The sequence below is a fragment of the Scophthalmus maximus genome, chromosome 7 (genome assembly GCF_022379125.1).
Source record: "Scophthalmus maximus strain ysfricsl-2021 chromosome 7, ASM2237912v1, whole genome shotgun sequence".
NCBI lineage: Eukaryota > Metazoa > Chordata > Actinopteri > Pleuronectiformes > Scophthalmidae > Scophthalmus > Scophthalmus maximus.
This window is the reverse complement of record NC_061521.1, coordinates 2,187,344-2,203,970: the sequence shown is the minus strand read 5'-3', so window position 1 is coordinate 2,203,970 and position 16,627 is coordinate 2,187,344. Positions and strand designations below refer to the sequence as shown.

The 16,627-nt window shown below is 44.3% G+C and overlaps 1 protein-coding gene and 1 long non-coding RNA gene across 4 annotated transcripts in view; one reads left to right on the top strand and one right to left on the bottom strand.

Moving 5' to 3' along the window:
* Positions 1-350: 350 nt before the first annotated feature.
* Positions 351-16,627, bottom strand: part of cttnbp2 (cortactin binding protein 2) — a 76,492-nt gene continuing 60,215 nt past the window's right edge. Inside the window, exons 11-24 of one of the 3 annotated variants that reach the window (XM_047333001.1) lie at positions 14,252-14,347; positions 11,406-11,485; positions 10,562-10,648; positions 8,824-8,923; positions 8,210-8,383; positions 7,118-7,290; positions 6,308-6,486; positions 5,126-5,361; positions 4,811-5,005; positions 4,290-4,341; positions 3,982-4,081; positions 2,747-2,854; positions 2,447-2,498; positions 1,535-1,820 (exon numbers count right to left, since the gene is read on the bottom strand). In XM_047333001.1, coding sequence (XP_047188957.1) covers positions 1,678-1,820; positions 2,447-2,498; positions 2,747-2,854; positions 3,982-4,081; positions 4,290-4,341; positions 4,811-5,005; positions 5,126-5,361; positions 6,308-6,486; positions 7,118-7,290; positions 8,210-8,383; positions 8,824-8,923; positions 10,562-10,648; positions 11,406-11,485; positions 14,252-14,347 — 1,775 coding nt within the window. In that variant the 3' untranslated portion in view covers positions 1,535-1,677. Of the gene's footprint in view, positions 1,821-2,404; positions 2,499-2,746; positions 2,855-3,981; positions 4,082-4,289; positions 4,342-4,810; positions 5,006-5,125; positions 5,362-6,307; positions 6,487-7,117; positions 7,291-8,209; positions 8,384-8,823; positions 8,924-10,561; positions 10,649-11,405; positions 11,486-14,251; positions 14,348-16,627 lie in introns of all 3 variants that reach the window. The other 2 variants (XM_047333002.1, XM_035641488.2) reach the window with 2 other exon arrangements.
* Positions 6,480-9,933, top strand: LOC124850101. Its single transcript, XR_007030941.1, has 2 exons — positions 6,480-6,837; positions 7,090-9,933. It is a non-coding gene; the product is annotated as an uncharacterized LOC124850101 (long non-coding RNA).

Genomic DNA, 16,627 nt, shown 5'->3' with positions numbered 1-16,627 from the left:
CTCCTTTTTTTCCTTTGTGCATTGTGTTTAACAGCAGCACGCACACATATTTCGAGTATACCCAGGTCCTGTGTTAACACACTACATCCTAAAACCTGCTTAGAATTAGTTTGGAATATGGAATGAGCAACAGTTATGTTATATTTTCACAGCCAAATGCAGAATTTTCTACGTTCTCTCTGGGGGTCGGGAAATGTAGGAGAACATTCAAAAAAAATGTTCCCTAGCAGGGATTGGGAACTATGGAGTCCCCATTGGCACAACAGATCCACGTCATCACGTCGGCTCTCTGTAAAGTCCTGTGCTTTAGAACAGATCGTAAACAAAAGAACAGTCATTAAAGTCCGATGGGGATTTTAAACAGTGCCTTTTTTTAATGTTTGTGCTTGAAAGACAATTCTTTAAACCTCAAACAGCTGTCATACACATCCAAATGATAGGTGGACTAAAATCTCTCCTGTACATATGTATAGATATTTATATTCATATAAACAATGTCCGCTTAAAATAAATTTGTCTCTAAAAATAAAAACAGACGAGGAACACAGTGATGATGGAAGGCAGAGCGGAGTGAACAACACTGTCGGGCTCAGCTGGGGTTAAATTGAATGTGACTCGGGGGGGAAATGATGGGCATTTAAAATATTTATTATGGCTTACAGTTGACAAGAGGACATCCTGTGTTTATACACGTCTATTACTTATTGCCACATCCCCGTCACTTTGAAACAAGTGACGGGTTCAGAACTAAACTCATTTTACAAACACTATGTACAAGTTTCTTTGTTTTTTTCTCCAGCAGTTTTACTTTAAGGTTTTGTCACTGTACAAGCATCATACCACGTACACCAATCTATAGAGCATTTCAACGTACTAATTCTTATTTACAAATATATTTGGTAAAACCCTGATTCATTTCGACAGTATTTAAACCAACCTTGCAACTATTTAAAGATAGAACACTTGAATATCTCAAAATACTTAATAGCAAAAAAAAACAATGAAAGAAAGAAAAATAAAAACCTGTTTGTTTCTTTCTTTGATCCAAAAAACACTTCATTTCAAAGTAACGCCTGTAAGTACTTTCAGTTACTCTTCAATGGCTTTATACCAGAGGAGAAGTACAGTATACCAACCAGTCAAATACGTTATACCTCAACTCGTTCAGTAAGTTCTTATACTGTCCAATAATATGCAGGCTGATACACTGGAATAAGGCGACGGTAAAGTAACCTGCTGCATTACCTTCGATTTTTTTTTTTGACCCCCCCACGTAAATTCTTACCAAACCCTTGAACGATCAAATACTTCAAATACTGTAATAGAATAAACCTATGGTCCCCAAGTACACAACTGTAGTACAGTGTAACAAGTACGGCTAACAAGTACGAATACTAAAAGTCAAAGGTCGTCAGGTACCTAGTCTTTACATCATGGAGGGTGGGAGACGGGGAGGAGGAGGAAGAAGGGGGTTGTCTCTACTTGTTGTTCTCATGCAGGTCTCTGTGGAGGATCCAGATGTCCTCGTGTGATCGGTGGTTGTCGTTGATGTTGTTGCGGTAGTAGTTGTTGTTGCTGCTGCTGCTGTTGTTGGGTGGAACCTGCTTTGTTCTGCTGCTGTTGGTGGTTCTGCTGCGGCTGGGAGGCGTCTGGACTCGGACGGGGCTGCTGCTGTTATTATTGCTGCTGGCCGACGCTCGAGCCTGCTGCCCCCTGCTGCTGGGGACGGGGAGCTGCGATTTGGCGCGGGGGCCCAAACGTCGGTCGGCGCTCAGGACGGGTGCCTGGACGGAGCTGTGGCCGGACGGAGGGGCGACGGTCTGCAGGGAGAGAAGGAGGGTTTGGTGAGTGACGAGCTCAATTCAAGCTAATTCCGTAATGTGGGGTCAGAGTGAAGGCATTGGTTTTTTTCCATTGATGCTGCCTTGAACCATAGACTGTATATAAAGATGGATGACAAGACAGCTCCTAAAAGTGAAACCAAGTTGTCTGTACTGCCCCCTGGTGTCATAAACTCCGCGCCCTCCATGTTGCAGGTGGGTTATGGACCAAAATACAAAGCACAAGTTTAATAGTAACATTTCTCAAAGGCGGTTTCTGTCATTTTAGGTAGTTCTTCACTGACGCATGTTCCAAGTTCTTGATAAATTTGGTTTTAATTAGTTGCTTGATGGACCTCGATACCACTGCCACACGACATCAACAGAGCAGCACCAGTAACCAGGATATAGTGGCTTCGTTTTAGTACAACGGGGGGAAGTGGAGACGTGTCGTCCGTCTTTATACACAGTCTATGACTTGCACCGAAATGCATACGTGTACATTACACCTTCATTTCCATGTGTACAACCAAGTCCTACAATCTGTTCCTTCCAGAAAAACACAGACAACACTTAATACTAACTTCTTCTTTTTCTGAGTCAAGCTCCATCAAGTTCAGACTTACAGCTACAGTACAACTGGACCTGCAGTGATGACACGGCTCCAAACTGCCAAGACTGGACGGGTCAATTATGTGTGAGGTAACGGCAAACACACACAGGACACATCATTAAAAGTTGGACAAAACTATCACACAGGCGTTTAAAGTTTTGAGTCACTGGTTTGTGGTTCAGAGAAACAGGTCAGCGGACAAACGTGATGACTGAAGAAATACACTTAATTATTAAATTTGGTCTATTTATGGGATTGTTTTTTATTCCAATAACGGTGTGTGTCTAAATGGCCATCTTCCCTCCCCTCTCACCGTCTGCGGCCGCTGCTGGATGGTGGTTTCCTGCTCGGCCCGGTGGGGGGGTGACACCTCACCGTGAGGGCTGGAGAACAGGATCATGTCGTCTTTGGCCCGAGAGATCTGTGGCGGATAAAACAAGACTGTGAGTGTTCAGCAGCAGGTCACAGCCAGAAAGAAGGTGAAGGGTTCTGTTGGGTCACGCAGGCGAAGGTCCGAGATCAGGGGATTCGATTTCAAATGTTGATTCTCATACTAATCATTCGGTTACAGAGAGATTACACTTTTTGGGTTGAGTTCCTCAAAAACAGATCTGTGTTTTTATCACCAGAAAACAGCATTTAGTTAATTTCAGGACACACAAACTCTTTTAAAACACACACACACACACACTTTATATTTAGAAGGATGACAGTACTGCATCAAAGAGGCAGCAATGAGTCAAACAAGTGATCTAATAGCGACTGAGTGTCGTTTTACTGGAAGACAGACGCTGCGTGTACAGATCACTTCTGCTCAATCCATTCCACTTTCATCTGCTGTACTACTGAACTATCTGATTTTGACCTTTATTAGATTAATACATTTAAACCGCTATAGAGACAGAATACTGTAAAATATGTGTCTTGATTAACTGTGACCTGTTCTATTATAGTTGGGGTTGAACAAAACAACACATCACATCATCGACATATCATCGGGACCTAAGGTTGCAAATGTACATATCCAGCACTTGCTGAGCAACAGCAATATTTATTTGGGTTCGTGTCTGGCAATATTTGGCATTAAAATATATTTAAAATATTAATATAATTATTAAAATAGTTGCTGGTTAATTTTTCTGGCAGCTCTGCTGGTTGGTGCAGAGCAGGGACTGAACAGTGTAGCTCTTCTCTGCACAGGTTAACAATGAGATGAAACTCACGTACAGGTACAACTCATTGGTATACTGTATTGAATAATTATGATCTCATCCCTCCAAAGTGTATGTTGTTGTTTTTTTTATGTGCTCCATTAAATACATGGATACATTTAAAATGACAGCATAGGTGAACGTTGTTCAAATCACCTAAGCTTTAATGTGTGAAAATTGTATTTAAAAAAATCTTTATAGCTGAAACCTGAACTAGCTCATTTTCATCAACAACAGCATCAAAACATGACACCTTTAGAAACGATACAAGGAAATGTAGAAAGGGTTATAGAAAATTGATCCCATTGCTGTCAACAGTGTGCGAGTGTGCCGGCACCTTGCTGATGTCTGGCTCGGACTTGCTGGAGCACATGGTCTGAAGCTCTCTGATCAGATCGGTCTCGTCGTCAGAGAACACAGACAGACCTTCAGGCTCTCTGCACACACAAAGTCAATCTGATTACAGTCCAGATCACTGTAGCACATTTTCATACATACTTAACCTGCTTATCACAACAGGATGTTTGTCTTAGTCCTGATTATTTTTGACGGAGACAGACGTTCATTGATGAGACAGCTCTGCCCTCTGCTGGCTGCTCCAGGTCTCACTATTGTTATCAACAATAATACATGGACTGAACGAACCTCTGGACTTTCCCATTGGTGATGAAGCTGACGTCGGTGTTAGACAGCGACCCTGCGACCACAAGAATCAAAGACAAGGGACTGTAAAGGGGCAATTCACTCAAATCACAAAAACATACCGACACCCGCTCCTACTGGGATCTACTTATGCCGTTAATGGTTTAGGGAGATTACTGTCTCCGCCCCGATACAATCCAGCTGAATGTAATTTTGTTTACCAATTTAACACATGAGAACTGAAACTACTGTTACTCAGAATTATCCTGACTAAAATAGAAATTGTGTAAAGCCACATCCTCCCCTCTTCATGGTTTAATCTATAACACTATCGTATAAACTATGTAATGCAACAAGTTACATCTGTTAGATATGGAAATATAGTGGAGTACAAGCATCTGAAGTTTATTCTTAGTAGAACAATACTTGTATAAATGTAGTGCCACCCACCACAGAGTGGGCGTGGCTCAAGGTCGTCTGAAGGACGCGGGTTCATGATGCAGCGGGGGGTGCGGCCATCTTACCTTCTCTGAAGGAACCGCCGCAGCTCCAGTTTAAGGCGGGGCTTCCCTTCTTCCGCGGGCTGGTGTTGGATCGTCTCAACTTGCTGCCGTCCCGTCCCTTCCTGCCTCCTCCCCCTCCGCCACTTCCTTTAAAGGAGCCGATGGCCGACAGAGGGATGGTGCCGCCCCGAAACTCCAGCAGGTACCTGTCAATTTCTGAGGAGGATGAAGAAAGAAATAAGATACACATTACCCAGTCATCTCTCTATATTTCAGAAGTGTGACAATGGCCGGTGAAACGTGCGAATGAACGAGCACCACGGCCCCCACACACACCGTGTCGTGGCAGAGGGCAGCCCAGGAGAACGGCCTTGTTGACCAGGATGCTGAGAGCGGCTTTCACCACCGCCTGCTGCCCGGCACTCAACCCACAGTTGCTAGGAGACGACCACTGCAACGATTGCGATGAGGGAGACGAGTTGGTGGAGGAGGAGCGCTTGGCTGTTACCCGGGAGATGATGGCTTCTTCGACGCGGGGGACAACCACGGCGTTCCAGAGCCGAGCCAGCCACCTGAAAAAACACACCCCACCCTTGTCGTCAGAATGGGTGTCCATTCTCCTCTGCTTTGACATCATTTGCACTCGACAGACGCGCTGCGTTCACACAATGTCGCTCTGAGCTCTGGTGTGAACCTGGATCAAAAACCTAAAACAGCTGATTTTGTTGCCGATTATGTTTTTCTAGCAGTTATGTCACCAAGTGAAACCAGCCACCAACGGTGTGTCGCTCCTCTAACGCCAGATAATGTGTTGAGTTGGTGTTATTATTGGATTTTCTCGATGGTGCAGTGGCAGATATTCTGCTGACAGGTCAGAGTTGGTGGCGGAGCAGTTTTTGCTCGTGATCAGTGTTTTAGTGACGCGAAGCAGCTTGAGAGAGAAGGATGGCTGCTTCAAAACACAAGTGGTTTGTTTGTGTAACTTCATTGGGTAAGTTAAACAACAACTACTTTATCGATATCAAAGTAAATATTTTCTGGTTCCTGGTTTTCAATGTGATCATTCACTGGTTCGATAAAGCATTGTAGTAAACTGAATGGCTTAAATTTTAGGCAGTTGGTCAGGTACATTTCTAAAATGTCACACTGAGTAACTGGGATCTTCTTTTTTTTTTTTTCTATTTTCTGCCATTATATGAACTTAAAAAATTAAATGTAAAAGTGTATATAATGGTCTGTATAGTTCAGCTCTTCTATTTGACGATACGTGTGAGCTAATCAAGAAGATTAATCAAAGACTGTCTGCTAGCTCAGAAAACTTGAATGAAATAGTTTATAATATTTCCAATGCTTTTCTACAAGGAGCCGGTAAATATCCACAGTGAAAAACATGGGGAGTATTCTGTGTATTAATACTGCATGATATACTAAACTTGAAAGACTGAGGTATCACAACATGTTTTCATCTGGATTTAAGGCAGCAGTGGAATGTATCATGTATCTCACACACACACACACCTGACGACTGCCTGTGTGTTGTTTGGGACCACAGGGCAGGACAGGAAGAGCTGCGGGCCAAGCAGAGCCTCGTGGGTCCCCAGGCGGGACAGACAGGCATTGAGCTGCTGCCACACCTGGCTCACCCACAGCACCAGCCGCTCCATGACGCCGTCGGGTGTCCAAACACCGGCCCCCGTCTGGAGGCGAGACAGAGGGAGGGGAGGATGACAGGTGAAACAGGAAGTGAACAGATGAGTAGGAACAGGGTGGTTGTGCTCGACAGTTGCAGTAATTGAACCTCGTCTGCCTGACGAAAAAAAACGGTTATGAATTCTGAGATTCTGATGTTAATGCTCTATTATTTTCTAACAGAAATCTTGTGGTATCACACTGAACTCTGACTGTTCCCGGCTCCAGTCAGCAAATCACTTTATCCTTATCCTTATTCAGTTATTTGAACCATTTAACTCTGTTTCAGAGAGAATGTAGAAAGAAGACTAAGATGTCCTCATCAGAAATGTTGCTGAAGAGACTTTCAGCTTTGTTTGGTAAGAGGGAAAAAAAAACCTTCAACACAGAATATCTATTTTTGTATCTTACCGTAGACTCATATTTCCCTTAACTGAACCTTTATCAAGATAATGAAATAATAAAAATCTATTTTTAAGAGTCTTGGCTAAAGTGGCAGCATGCGTTTTTCAGATCCACAAGGAAAAAGAATAATAAAAAAACCAACAACACCAATGTTATTCAAAATCAGACAATTTTGTCCCCCCAACAAAATTAAAACAACACAACAGTGTACAACACGTAAAACGTGGGGCCGACCTTGTGAAGCAGCTTCCTGCGGAGGTGCCTCCCCAGCAGGCCGTGCATCGGCTCCTGGTCCCAGCGAAGAGTCACCCAGCGGAAGTGCTGCTGGAGGCGGAGCTCGGAGCCCTGCAGCCGTGGCCTCGACAGCGTGGCGATCAAGAAACTGCCCTCACAGAAATGGTGGGGACCTGAGCGACCAATGGATAGGGAAACTGGGTTGATTCATTTTGCGTTACTGTTATTTGGCGGCACGACATGACACTTATGACGTAATTAGTTTCAGGACAGTCTAAGAATTATCTTGTATATTCGGTGCATTTGCTTGTACAATTATTCTGTTTCATGACACTGATGTAGGGCTGCAACTAACGATTATTTCATCATCGATTAATCGATTAGTTGTTTGGTCCATAAAGAGTCATAAAATGGGGTGAAGAATGCCAAAGTGTTCCCCAAACTCCCAAGACGACGTGTAGTTTTGTCCACACACGACAGATATTTAGTTTACTGCATAGAGGAGCAAAGAAACCAGAAAATATTCACATTTAGGAAGCTGAAATCAGAGAATTTTTACTTTTTTACTCCAGTAGTAGTAAGCAATTAATTTAGCCGTCGATCATTAACTGTTGCAGCTCTACTGTGATGTGTTAATATCACTAATCCTGCAAGAAACTGCCGCATCTGAGGACATGGAACTGAATTATAACTTTTGTAAGATATAGTAACCTGAACGGTGCATCTAGCAAAATTATACTTTGTTTGAAAGATCTATGTATGTATTTGTATTTTTGAGTGTCCAAATCACTGCGACAACGGCTGACAGACGTGGTTCAGTCTCACGGCTACAGATCCAACATGTGTTGGTCCAACACTACGGGCCTATTATTTTCATAAAAAATTACTTTTGAAAAAAATTGTTGTATTGACAGACGCCTGACGTATTTATCTGTTGCCTGCGGCCGGCAGTAATGCTGGTTAGTAAAATGTTTTTGTATGTGAAGTGGGACTGTTGCATCGGCATATTTTACTCTGGGTCGAGTCTGTCACCACTGCCGGCTACCGTAACTGATCAGACTGATCAGGCCCAGAGTCTGGCTGCAGGCGTACCAGTGTTGAGGACCAGCGGTGAAGCGGAGCCCCTGTTGTCCAGGCTGTGGCAGAGGTCTCCCAGCAGGCCGGTGAGGGACGACGCCTTCTCCAGCCCTTCCAGGAGCACGACCACACAGCGACCAGAGCGACCACGGGACAGACCCCCAGCCCCCGCCGCCGGCACAAGGAAACCTGAGACGGAGAGGAGAGGGAGGCATGAGGCGTGGGAGGCAGGGGGTGGAGACGTGTCTGGCTTTTTTATTACATCACATACATTGTGATAGTATGCTGTATATTATTATTATTCCTTTTTTTCATAACCAAGTGCTATCATGGTTAAGTAGTTATGATCAAGTTGAATTACTTTGGTTAAGAAAATGTCAGAAAATAGTGAAAGTGCAGTTTCTTTTTCAAAAGGCAGAAGACAAAGATTAAACCAGATTTGGAATCAGAGCAATTGATTGTAAAATCTGAAATCTATCAATGGGTATGACAAATCAACTAACTGATTCAACAATTCATTGTTTCAATGAAGACGTGCAAAAAACAACGCATCTGAAAAAACCCTTTGCTTTGCTATGTAAAACCTGTACATGGATGTACAGTATTCATTCGTGTGTGTGTCTTATTACCACAGGTGATGAAGGTCTCCAGCAGCTGCTCTTTGGTCAGGCTTTCCTCCACCTCCACCCTCACCACGTCACAGCCGAGCCCCCCCGCCTCCTGCTTGGACTGGGAGACGGAAAGAGAGAGAGGGGAGGGGCGAGATGAGCGACGAGATAGAGAGAGAGGCGAGGAGGAAGCACATCTCCATGGAAACAAAAGGAAATCTACTACTACTACTACTACTGTATGCGCAGAGTAAAGTGGAGCAGGAGGAGAATTTGAATGAGTACAAAGGGCTCTTCTTCTGCCGAAGGGAATCACGATGCTGCTTCACTCTCCTTTGTTTCTCCTACTGTCGCACAGCAGCCAGTTTATTAGGAACGTGCAGTCCTGAAATAATCCTCCCCTCATGAAGGTTACGACGTTTGTGTTCATTAAACTCTGTGATCGTAATGTAATGTTCCTATTATGTCACACCACTCTACACATTGTAATACATGTGAACAGCACCACAAACAACTCTTAACTACACATTATCACCTTCATGAAGGATTATTATGTTAGAATATTAGTGTTAGTTAGGTCTCCCCCCCACAGATACTGGGTGTAAAGTCTTTTTTTAAAGAGGACAATGGCAATAAAAAAATGTTTTTACATTCTTTTGAAAATGTATATGAGAACCATCTTGATCATCTTGTCATGTAATCGAGAAAAAAAGGGTATTTCTTCATCTGTTCATATCAGATTTCTGTGCCTGTGTGAGGCCGTTATCATGGTAACACCTCAGGCCGAGCACTGCAGTGATTCTATCAGCTTTTTTATGAAAACACAACCACTGACTGCTATCAGTGTAAATTATGAAATTGGTGATATAGTTTATTACGAGTCCCTGACCTGTGGATGTACTTTACTGAAGCAGGACTATGTTTCATCATGTTGCGGTGATATAGAATCTACCAGTTAATTTGTATCTTATATTGAACAACAGCTGCTCTGCACATTATTGTATATAGTGTTTGTAGTTGTTATTGCATAGTATTTAGTATCTGATTTACTTTAGATCCTGTTTCTATTCCACTTTTATGTTTCTTTTATGTTTCTTTCAAAATCAATAAAGGTTCATCTTATAATAGTGAGGTCTGCCTTTTGCATGAAGTTTCTGTTTCATTGCATCACTATGTGTTCTGGGAACACAAACAATAAAGAAAAACTTTCCAAAAAGTCAGAGTCTACAGTTTATATACTATGCTATACAAAGAGGCTTTGTGCAACATGAGCTGTGTTGAGACATTTGGACTACGGCAGTTTTCAGAGTTCAGAGAAAATGTCCAGCAAATTGGGTCTGAACAGTTTGTCTGCCGTTCACGTGTGGCGAGCGCAGCAGGAGATTGTCCGAGACAGACGCTGTCACGAGAGCAGGAACATTACCAGAACATTCAGGCGAGGGCTGGCGCCTGGGTCGAGCGGCCACTCGCTCGCCGTGATTCTACCGGAAATGTTCCTGTCGTATTCTCACATGGGCTCACGCTGACATTTTCTGGAAATTCTACTGGGGAGTTGGCAGGAAAGTTTTCCGGAAATGTCCACAGCAACATTTGCAGACACTTACAGGCCCTCCAGAGAAGTTCAGGAAAATGTCAGCGCATGTCTGAAAGCAGCTTTTGAGAAATGTTCCTCAACTGGAGGGTCAGACGGAGCGTTACTCTGTTCAAACGCTGCATGCTGCGGACTTCTGGGCCCTGTGTGTTCGCTGGTGGGACGCACCTTGATGCAGTGAGCGACCAGCCCGGCGACGTACTCCTGACAGCTGCCCTCCAGCCCGTGGAAGATGAGGTTGCCGTATTGTTCCACCTGGACACAGGAAGAGACGCAGGTGGACGAGGACACGTGTTAGTACTAGTGAGAATAAATAGTGATGATGAAAAGCTCTTTGAGGGCCATCAATTAAACACTTCAATTAAACCTGTAGCTTCACTGACAGGCATCGTTAGGATTTTTTTTACTATTTATCTTTAGCTTTGCTAACGTGTAATGTGCATCTGTGATCTTCTGTGACATATTACAGCTTCACGGGCAAATAAAAAAAAAATGGAATAAATGTATAAATGGATTCATTAATTGTCCTGTGGCTGTCGCCTGCCGCAGCAGCAATCTCTGCTGTGAAACGAAGTGTCCCCGTCAGATCAGACTCTTGAGTCATTGCAGATTGAAGAATCATTTCACTGCCAAAGACCTCATTCAGTCGTGGACAGTGAGACGTTGGGACATTTACAGGCGCTGCTGCGTAAAAACCTCCGCCCTGACGTTCCTCAGTGTCTCAGTGTGTCGGGATCTGCGCTCGTGGTCGGCCGTGTTGCTCTTGTTTAATGTAAGTGGAGCAGTGGAGCTGTTAGAAAACAGCCCTGTAACACCCCCTCCCACACCGCTTCCTTTCATCTGTCCATCACTTCATCTCTCTCCTCCTCTTTCTCTTATCATTCTCCTGCTGCAGTCCTCTGGCTTCCTCCCGGGTTTTTTTCAACATCTTACTCATCTAATCCCTTGCAGTCCTTTGTGTGTGTGTGTGTGTGTGTGTGTGTGTGTTTGCCTGAATGTGTGTGATTTATACCAGGCGGACGTAGTTGTGCAGCAGCGGCAGAGGGAAGAGAGATTCCAGGGCCAACTCATCGAGACACGACTCCGACAGACCTGTCAAAGAAAAGAAAAAAAAACACGCACAATAAATCCTCGGTGTCCTCGAGCTCGGTGTCATCAGCTGTCAGTCAGTTCAGAGAAGGAGGACACAGAGGAACCTGAGTCTTTAACTCCACAGGTTCAACGGCGCATAACAGCAGTACGCCCCTCAGATGCTTCTCAGCAAACGGATTACAGCATAGAAAACATAAGCACCGAATCGATATTGACAATTAATGAGCAGAATGAGCGGTCAGTGGGGTTATTTAAACTCTTAATAGCTTTTAAAGCTTTATATCTGTGAGTAGGAGGAATTACAGCTATGAGACACACACACACACACACGCAGCCATTTTCTTATACACTAATTCTCAATTAAATCCATTTTGAGACAATAATTACTTAATGTATCTATTATGGCTGTCACAGCCGTCAGATAGAGAATTTGAGTGAGAGACAGTTAAACAGGCAGAGAGTGATAAATGAAGCGCCGGGTGTTTGCTGGCTCGACGCCAACGTGTCGACGTTCGGCAGAAGGACGGGCAGGTCGACACGGACCTAGGAGTCAGGACAACACACACACAAATAAGAACAACCTCACGGCTACACACAGATGCTCCCTCGCTCACCTCACGAGAGGTGTTCCGTGGTAAAGAGGTCAGATAGACGGAGAGAAAACGAGTTACACCGAGTCAAAGACAGAGGTAGAGACAGAGATGATTGAGAGGAAGAGAGATGGCTGCTGCTGCTCACCCTGATTCCCCCCCCGACTCGCTGAGATGAGAAATAAAGCATCTCAAGGAACGGAGGGAACAACGCAGAAGCAGCAGTCAGACAGTAAGAGAGATTATTCCAATATCTACAGAGAGAGACAGTCTTCTGATGTGACTCCATCATCATCATCACCGTCCAACACTGGGATGTGACACACAGTTCTGCTTCAATGTCAACAACACTCAGGGGAGCGCACACCTCTGCCATACATCTGATGTTTCGCATTACGAAACCAAACATTTGCTAAGAAATTGATGGACATGTCGAAAAACGACAGGTCTCGCCATGTTGAGAAAAACTCCCTGACAGATTCCCCCCTCACCCATCCCTCCACCAAGTTTGGTGCAAATCACTGACACAAGACTGATATGAAGATAAGATAAGAAGAAGATACATTATAACACATATTGATGCTGCCTATGATCTGTGATCTGCGTGTGAGCGAGGAGCGCAGCTGCAGTGTTGAGGTCCTGCTCGTACACGTGCTTCGACCTTATTGACTCAGTTGTCAATAAGGACGTTTTTATGACTGATTAACAGCTAACTGGTCAAAGTCATGAACACTTGAACGTACATCAGTACAGAACAGAAACCACCTCCTATGTGCTCACATGGAGGAGGCCGAGTGTGTGAGCTATACTGCGGCCAGCCACCAGGGGGCGATCCAGACGCTTTGGCAACAAACTGGTTCAGTAAATTCTTTTATTTCATTCTGTTCCAATATTACTGGAAACCATCTTATCATAGAGCGGATCGTTCTGAAAGCAGTGCAGTGACTCTTCAGCATTACTGTAAACTGCCGTGGGTGAACTGATTTGGTTTGGTGTGTGTAAGGACAACTTGGCTACACGCGTGACGAACAGCAGCTCTGCAAGTCGTTCCTAAATTGAACACTTGGTTGTGACTGTGTCGTCCAACGGTCGTGATTTGGCTCCTGCACATTAACGGTGGTCCGTCTTCTTCTTGCCTCACATTTTTAAATTGCTCCGCTGCTCTCCACGACCTGTGTAAGCCGTGGAGAGCAGCTCCACATGTGGCTGCCTCGTGTGCCATCCGATTTATACAACAACAGTTGCTGACCTCACGATTCAAGGTTGAGTCAACACATCCAATGTTATTCATGCCTTCGTCATCACTATGGGCCTGTGACGTTTACTCTGTCGACATTGAGTCGACCTTCATCCGAACACTGAACATCTCACAGGCATCAACACATGGATTACTAAAACAATATCATAATAACATAGATGTAATCCATGTCATGAGTGAAACTGTTGTGTATTGATTCCTATTTACGTCAGATTAAGACTGAACATTTAGTAAAATGTACCTTTTTATGTAGAAAAGTCCTGGCTTGAACTTTCAGCAGGCAGATCATATTACACTGGCGGACTCAGGCACGAAGAAAATTTGATAATGTGTCTTACTGAGTGCCCCTCTAGTGGAGAAAACGTGATGCAGTGCCCTATAAGGTGCCCTTACAATGGTCTAAATTTGACATTCCCTATAAGGGTGCCCTTCCAATGGAAAAGGGTGCCATTATGAAGTGCCCTATATGCCGCCCACTACATGAAAGTACCCTAAAGGGTCTCCTTTCCAGTAGAGAAAATGGGATTCAGTGCTGTATACGGTTCTCCTACAGGTGAGAAAACATGATGAAGTGCCCAATTTGGTGCTAGTCTAATGGAGAAGTGGCCCTCCAGTGGATAACATGTGATGCAGTGCTGTAAAGGGAGTCCCTACATGTGGTGACGTATTGGTCAGGGTTTCCCATACATTTGAGAGACAGTGGCCATAGTCTCATTCGTTGCGCCATTTCATCATACTTGATGCAGTATAACCTTTTACGAGTTGGTGGGGCCCCATGTCGTGCAGCAGGTGCCATTTTTTTCCGCCACTGTCCTAGTACATGACTTCCTGCTCCACAGATGCATCCAAGCCGACTCTCTGTCAACAACTGATGTTTGCTCTTGGTGGCGGTGGCTGGCTCGGCTGCCAGTTCTGTACCTTTGAGCCGGATGGTGATGCACTGGCTGAGAGGCTTCCTGACCAGGTCCCAGGGGGATAAGGGCGGCTCCTCACCAGGCAGCCACTCGGTGTCTCCTGGAAGAGCAAAGAGACAGAGGCAGACATGTTAGGATGGTGAGACACGAGCACACCAGCTGTACACACACTCGGTGTCTGAAGCAGTCTGGAGTCCCCAAGAAGTCTCGAGTGGCCGCTACCTGAGACCAAGTCATCAAGGCTGAACACACACACACACACACACACACACACACACACACACACACACACACACACACACACACACACACACACACACACACACACACACACACACACACACACACACACACACACACACAAAGAATACTGTATGGTATACATACAGTACATGCATAAAATAAAGGATATGAATAAATTATAGGCACCACAATCAATAATTAATCTGCATGTATAATGTAGTATATAGACATAAAGCACACATCTGTAACTAGTCATTTGAATCGCCTCGCCTTCTGCCAGAGAGTCATCCAAAACTTAAAAAAATACTATATTCATCCACACAATAAAAAATCCACAATATGTGAGGCTGGAGAAACGGTACAGTTTTCCTCGCTGGATCTAATGAGGACGCGATCATACTGTAAGAGGTGTTGTACTGTTGCTTTTTACGATTACAAATATGTTTCCTGGAAGATGAGCAGCGTTTTTCTTTTGTTACATTGTAACGCCTCCAACAGCAAACACCTACATGTGACCCTATAGTAACACGTCAACTCTTTTTAGTCGTCCGGCGGAGAAGTGTTTGTTCCTGCCTTCCCACTACCACTTGAACTGGCCTCGCAACAACCACATAACTTTGACAAATTAACGTAAAGCACGGATGAGATTTTTTTTGGAGGTTTTGTACAACACAGCTATCAGTCTAAAGCCGTCAGCATCACACGACCAGTGGAAGAAACCACGGTAGTCGTGGTTACGTCATCACTCTCCTCACACGACGACAGTGGCCTACCGCTCCCATCCTGTTTGCTTAGTGACTCACGACGGCAGTGTGTTGCACAGAAACATGCTGCACCAAACTGTTTGCATCATCTACTTCCCTGTTTCCCGATGTGGTGTTACAATCGTTGCACTACACCTGCGGACTCCAGACTCGGCACAATTTGATCTGGTCTGGTCCACCAGACAGGTCGTACAAACTCATGACAGCGGTTCTATGTTCTCATTGAATGCAACGGCAGACCAACATGTCCGACAGGGAGAGTCCTTCTTGTCAACAGAGACAACCTCACGCAGGCGAGTTACAACGACATCAGTCGTGAAACGTAAAAGAGTTTTGACTCTGTCAGCTTTGTTGTGTAGACGGTGACGCTGGGGAAATGAAAGATCTTCTGTAGTCGCAGGGAGGAAGAGTTCAGTGAAGGGGCCGTTCACCTCCTGTGTGCTGACGTTCAGCTTTTTCTTTTGTCTTTTAACAAGTGTGCTGCGAATCCACTGACGCACCTTTGATTCCCACCCCCCCAAGAGAAACCGTTGAGGAGAGAGGTGGAGGTTCTGCTCCCTAATTGGACGTCCAACTTTAAGTGAACATTCACTTCACAGCTAAGTTTGCTCTGTCGTAGCAAGCAACTGCTGCGCGAGTGCAACGGAGCAGGAGAACTCGTGCTGCCGGACGTCGCAGGTTATATTCCCACCAGAATATTTTGTGTGTTTTAAGTATAAACATATTTATCCTGTAAAATAAAATTACCAATATGTCTGTGAATGGCCCATACCGGCTGTTATTATCTGCCAACTGATATATGTCTGGTTCAACTATTAATTTCATTAGTAATTAATCAGCTAATTGTATATATTTTTTTCAGCATTTTTGTTTATAAAAACTGCTAATTGTCTTTCTGTTCTCTGTAACATTTTTTAAGTTTTATCACCTTTATGTTCCATGCCGCATTGTCATGTTGGCCTGGTCACTGTTGAACAACTGATTTTTAACCAAAGTGACTGACATCATGGCAAAATAAAGTAAATCATCAATATTAAAATTGATGCTTAATCTAAACTAATTCTATTCACTATGTGGTTAAGCACCAGTTAAAAGAAGAAACATGTCAGTGCTGTAAGGAGGCTGCCATTAAACTGTGTGGATTCCCAACAGAAGTACAGTCCTGCAACACACACAGATGAGAAAGTGTGAAATCTATGCAGACGTGCGGAGGCAAATGAGGCCCGTGTGCAGACACAAAGCCAGACACCAAAGAGCGTCTGATCCCGGCTGAGGACAGACAGTTTCTCCTAAACTGGCTTCTTCCTCCCCCTCCGTCACCCATTCCTCCCCTGCCTCATCTCATCCATTATGCATTCCTCCTCTGCAAGTGC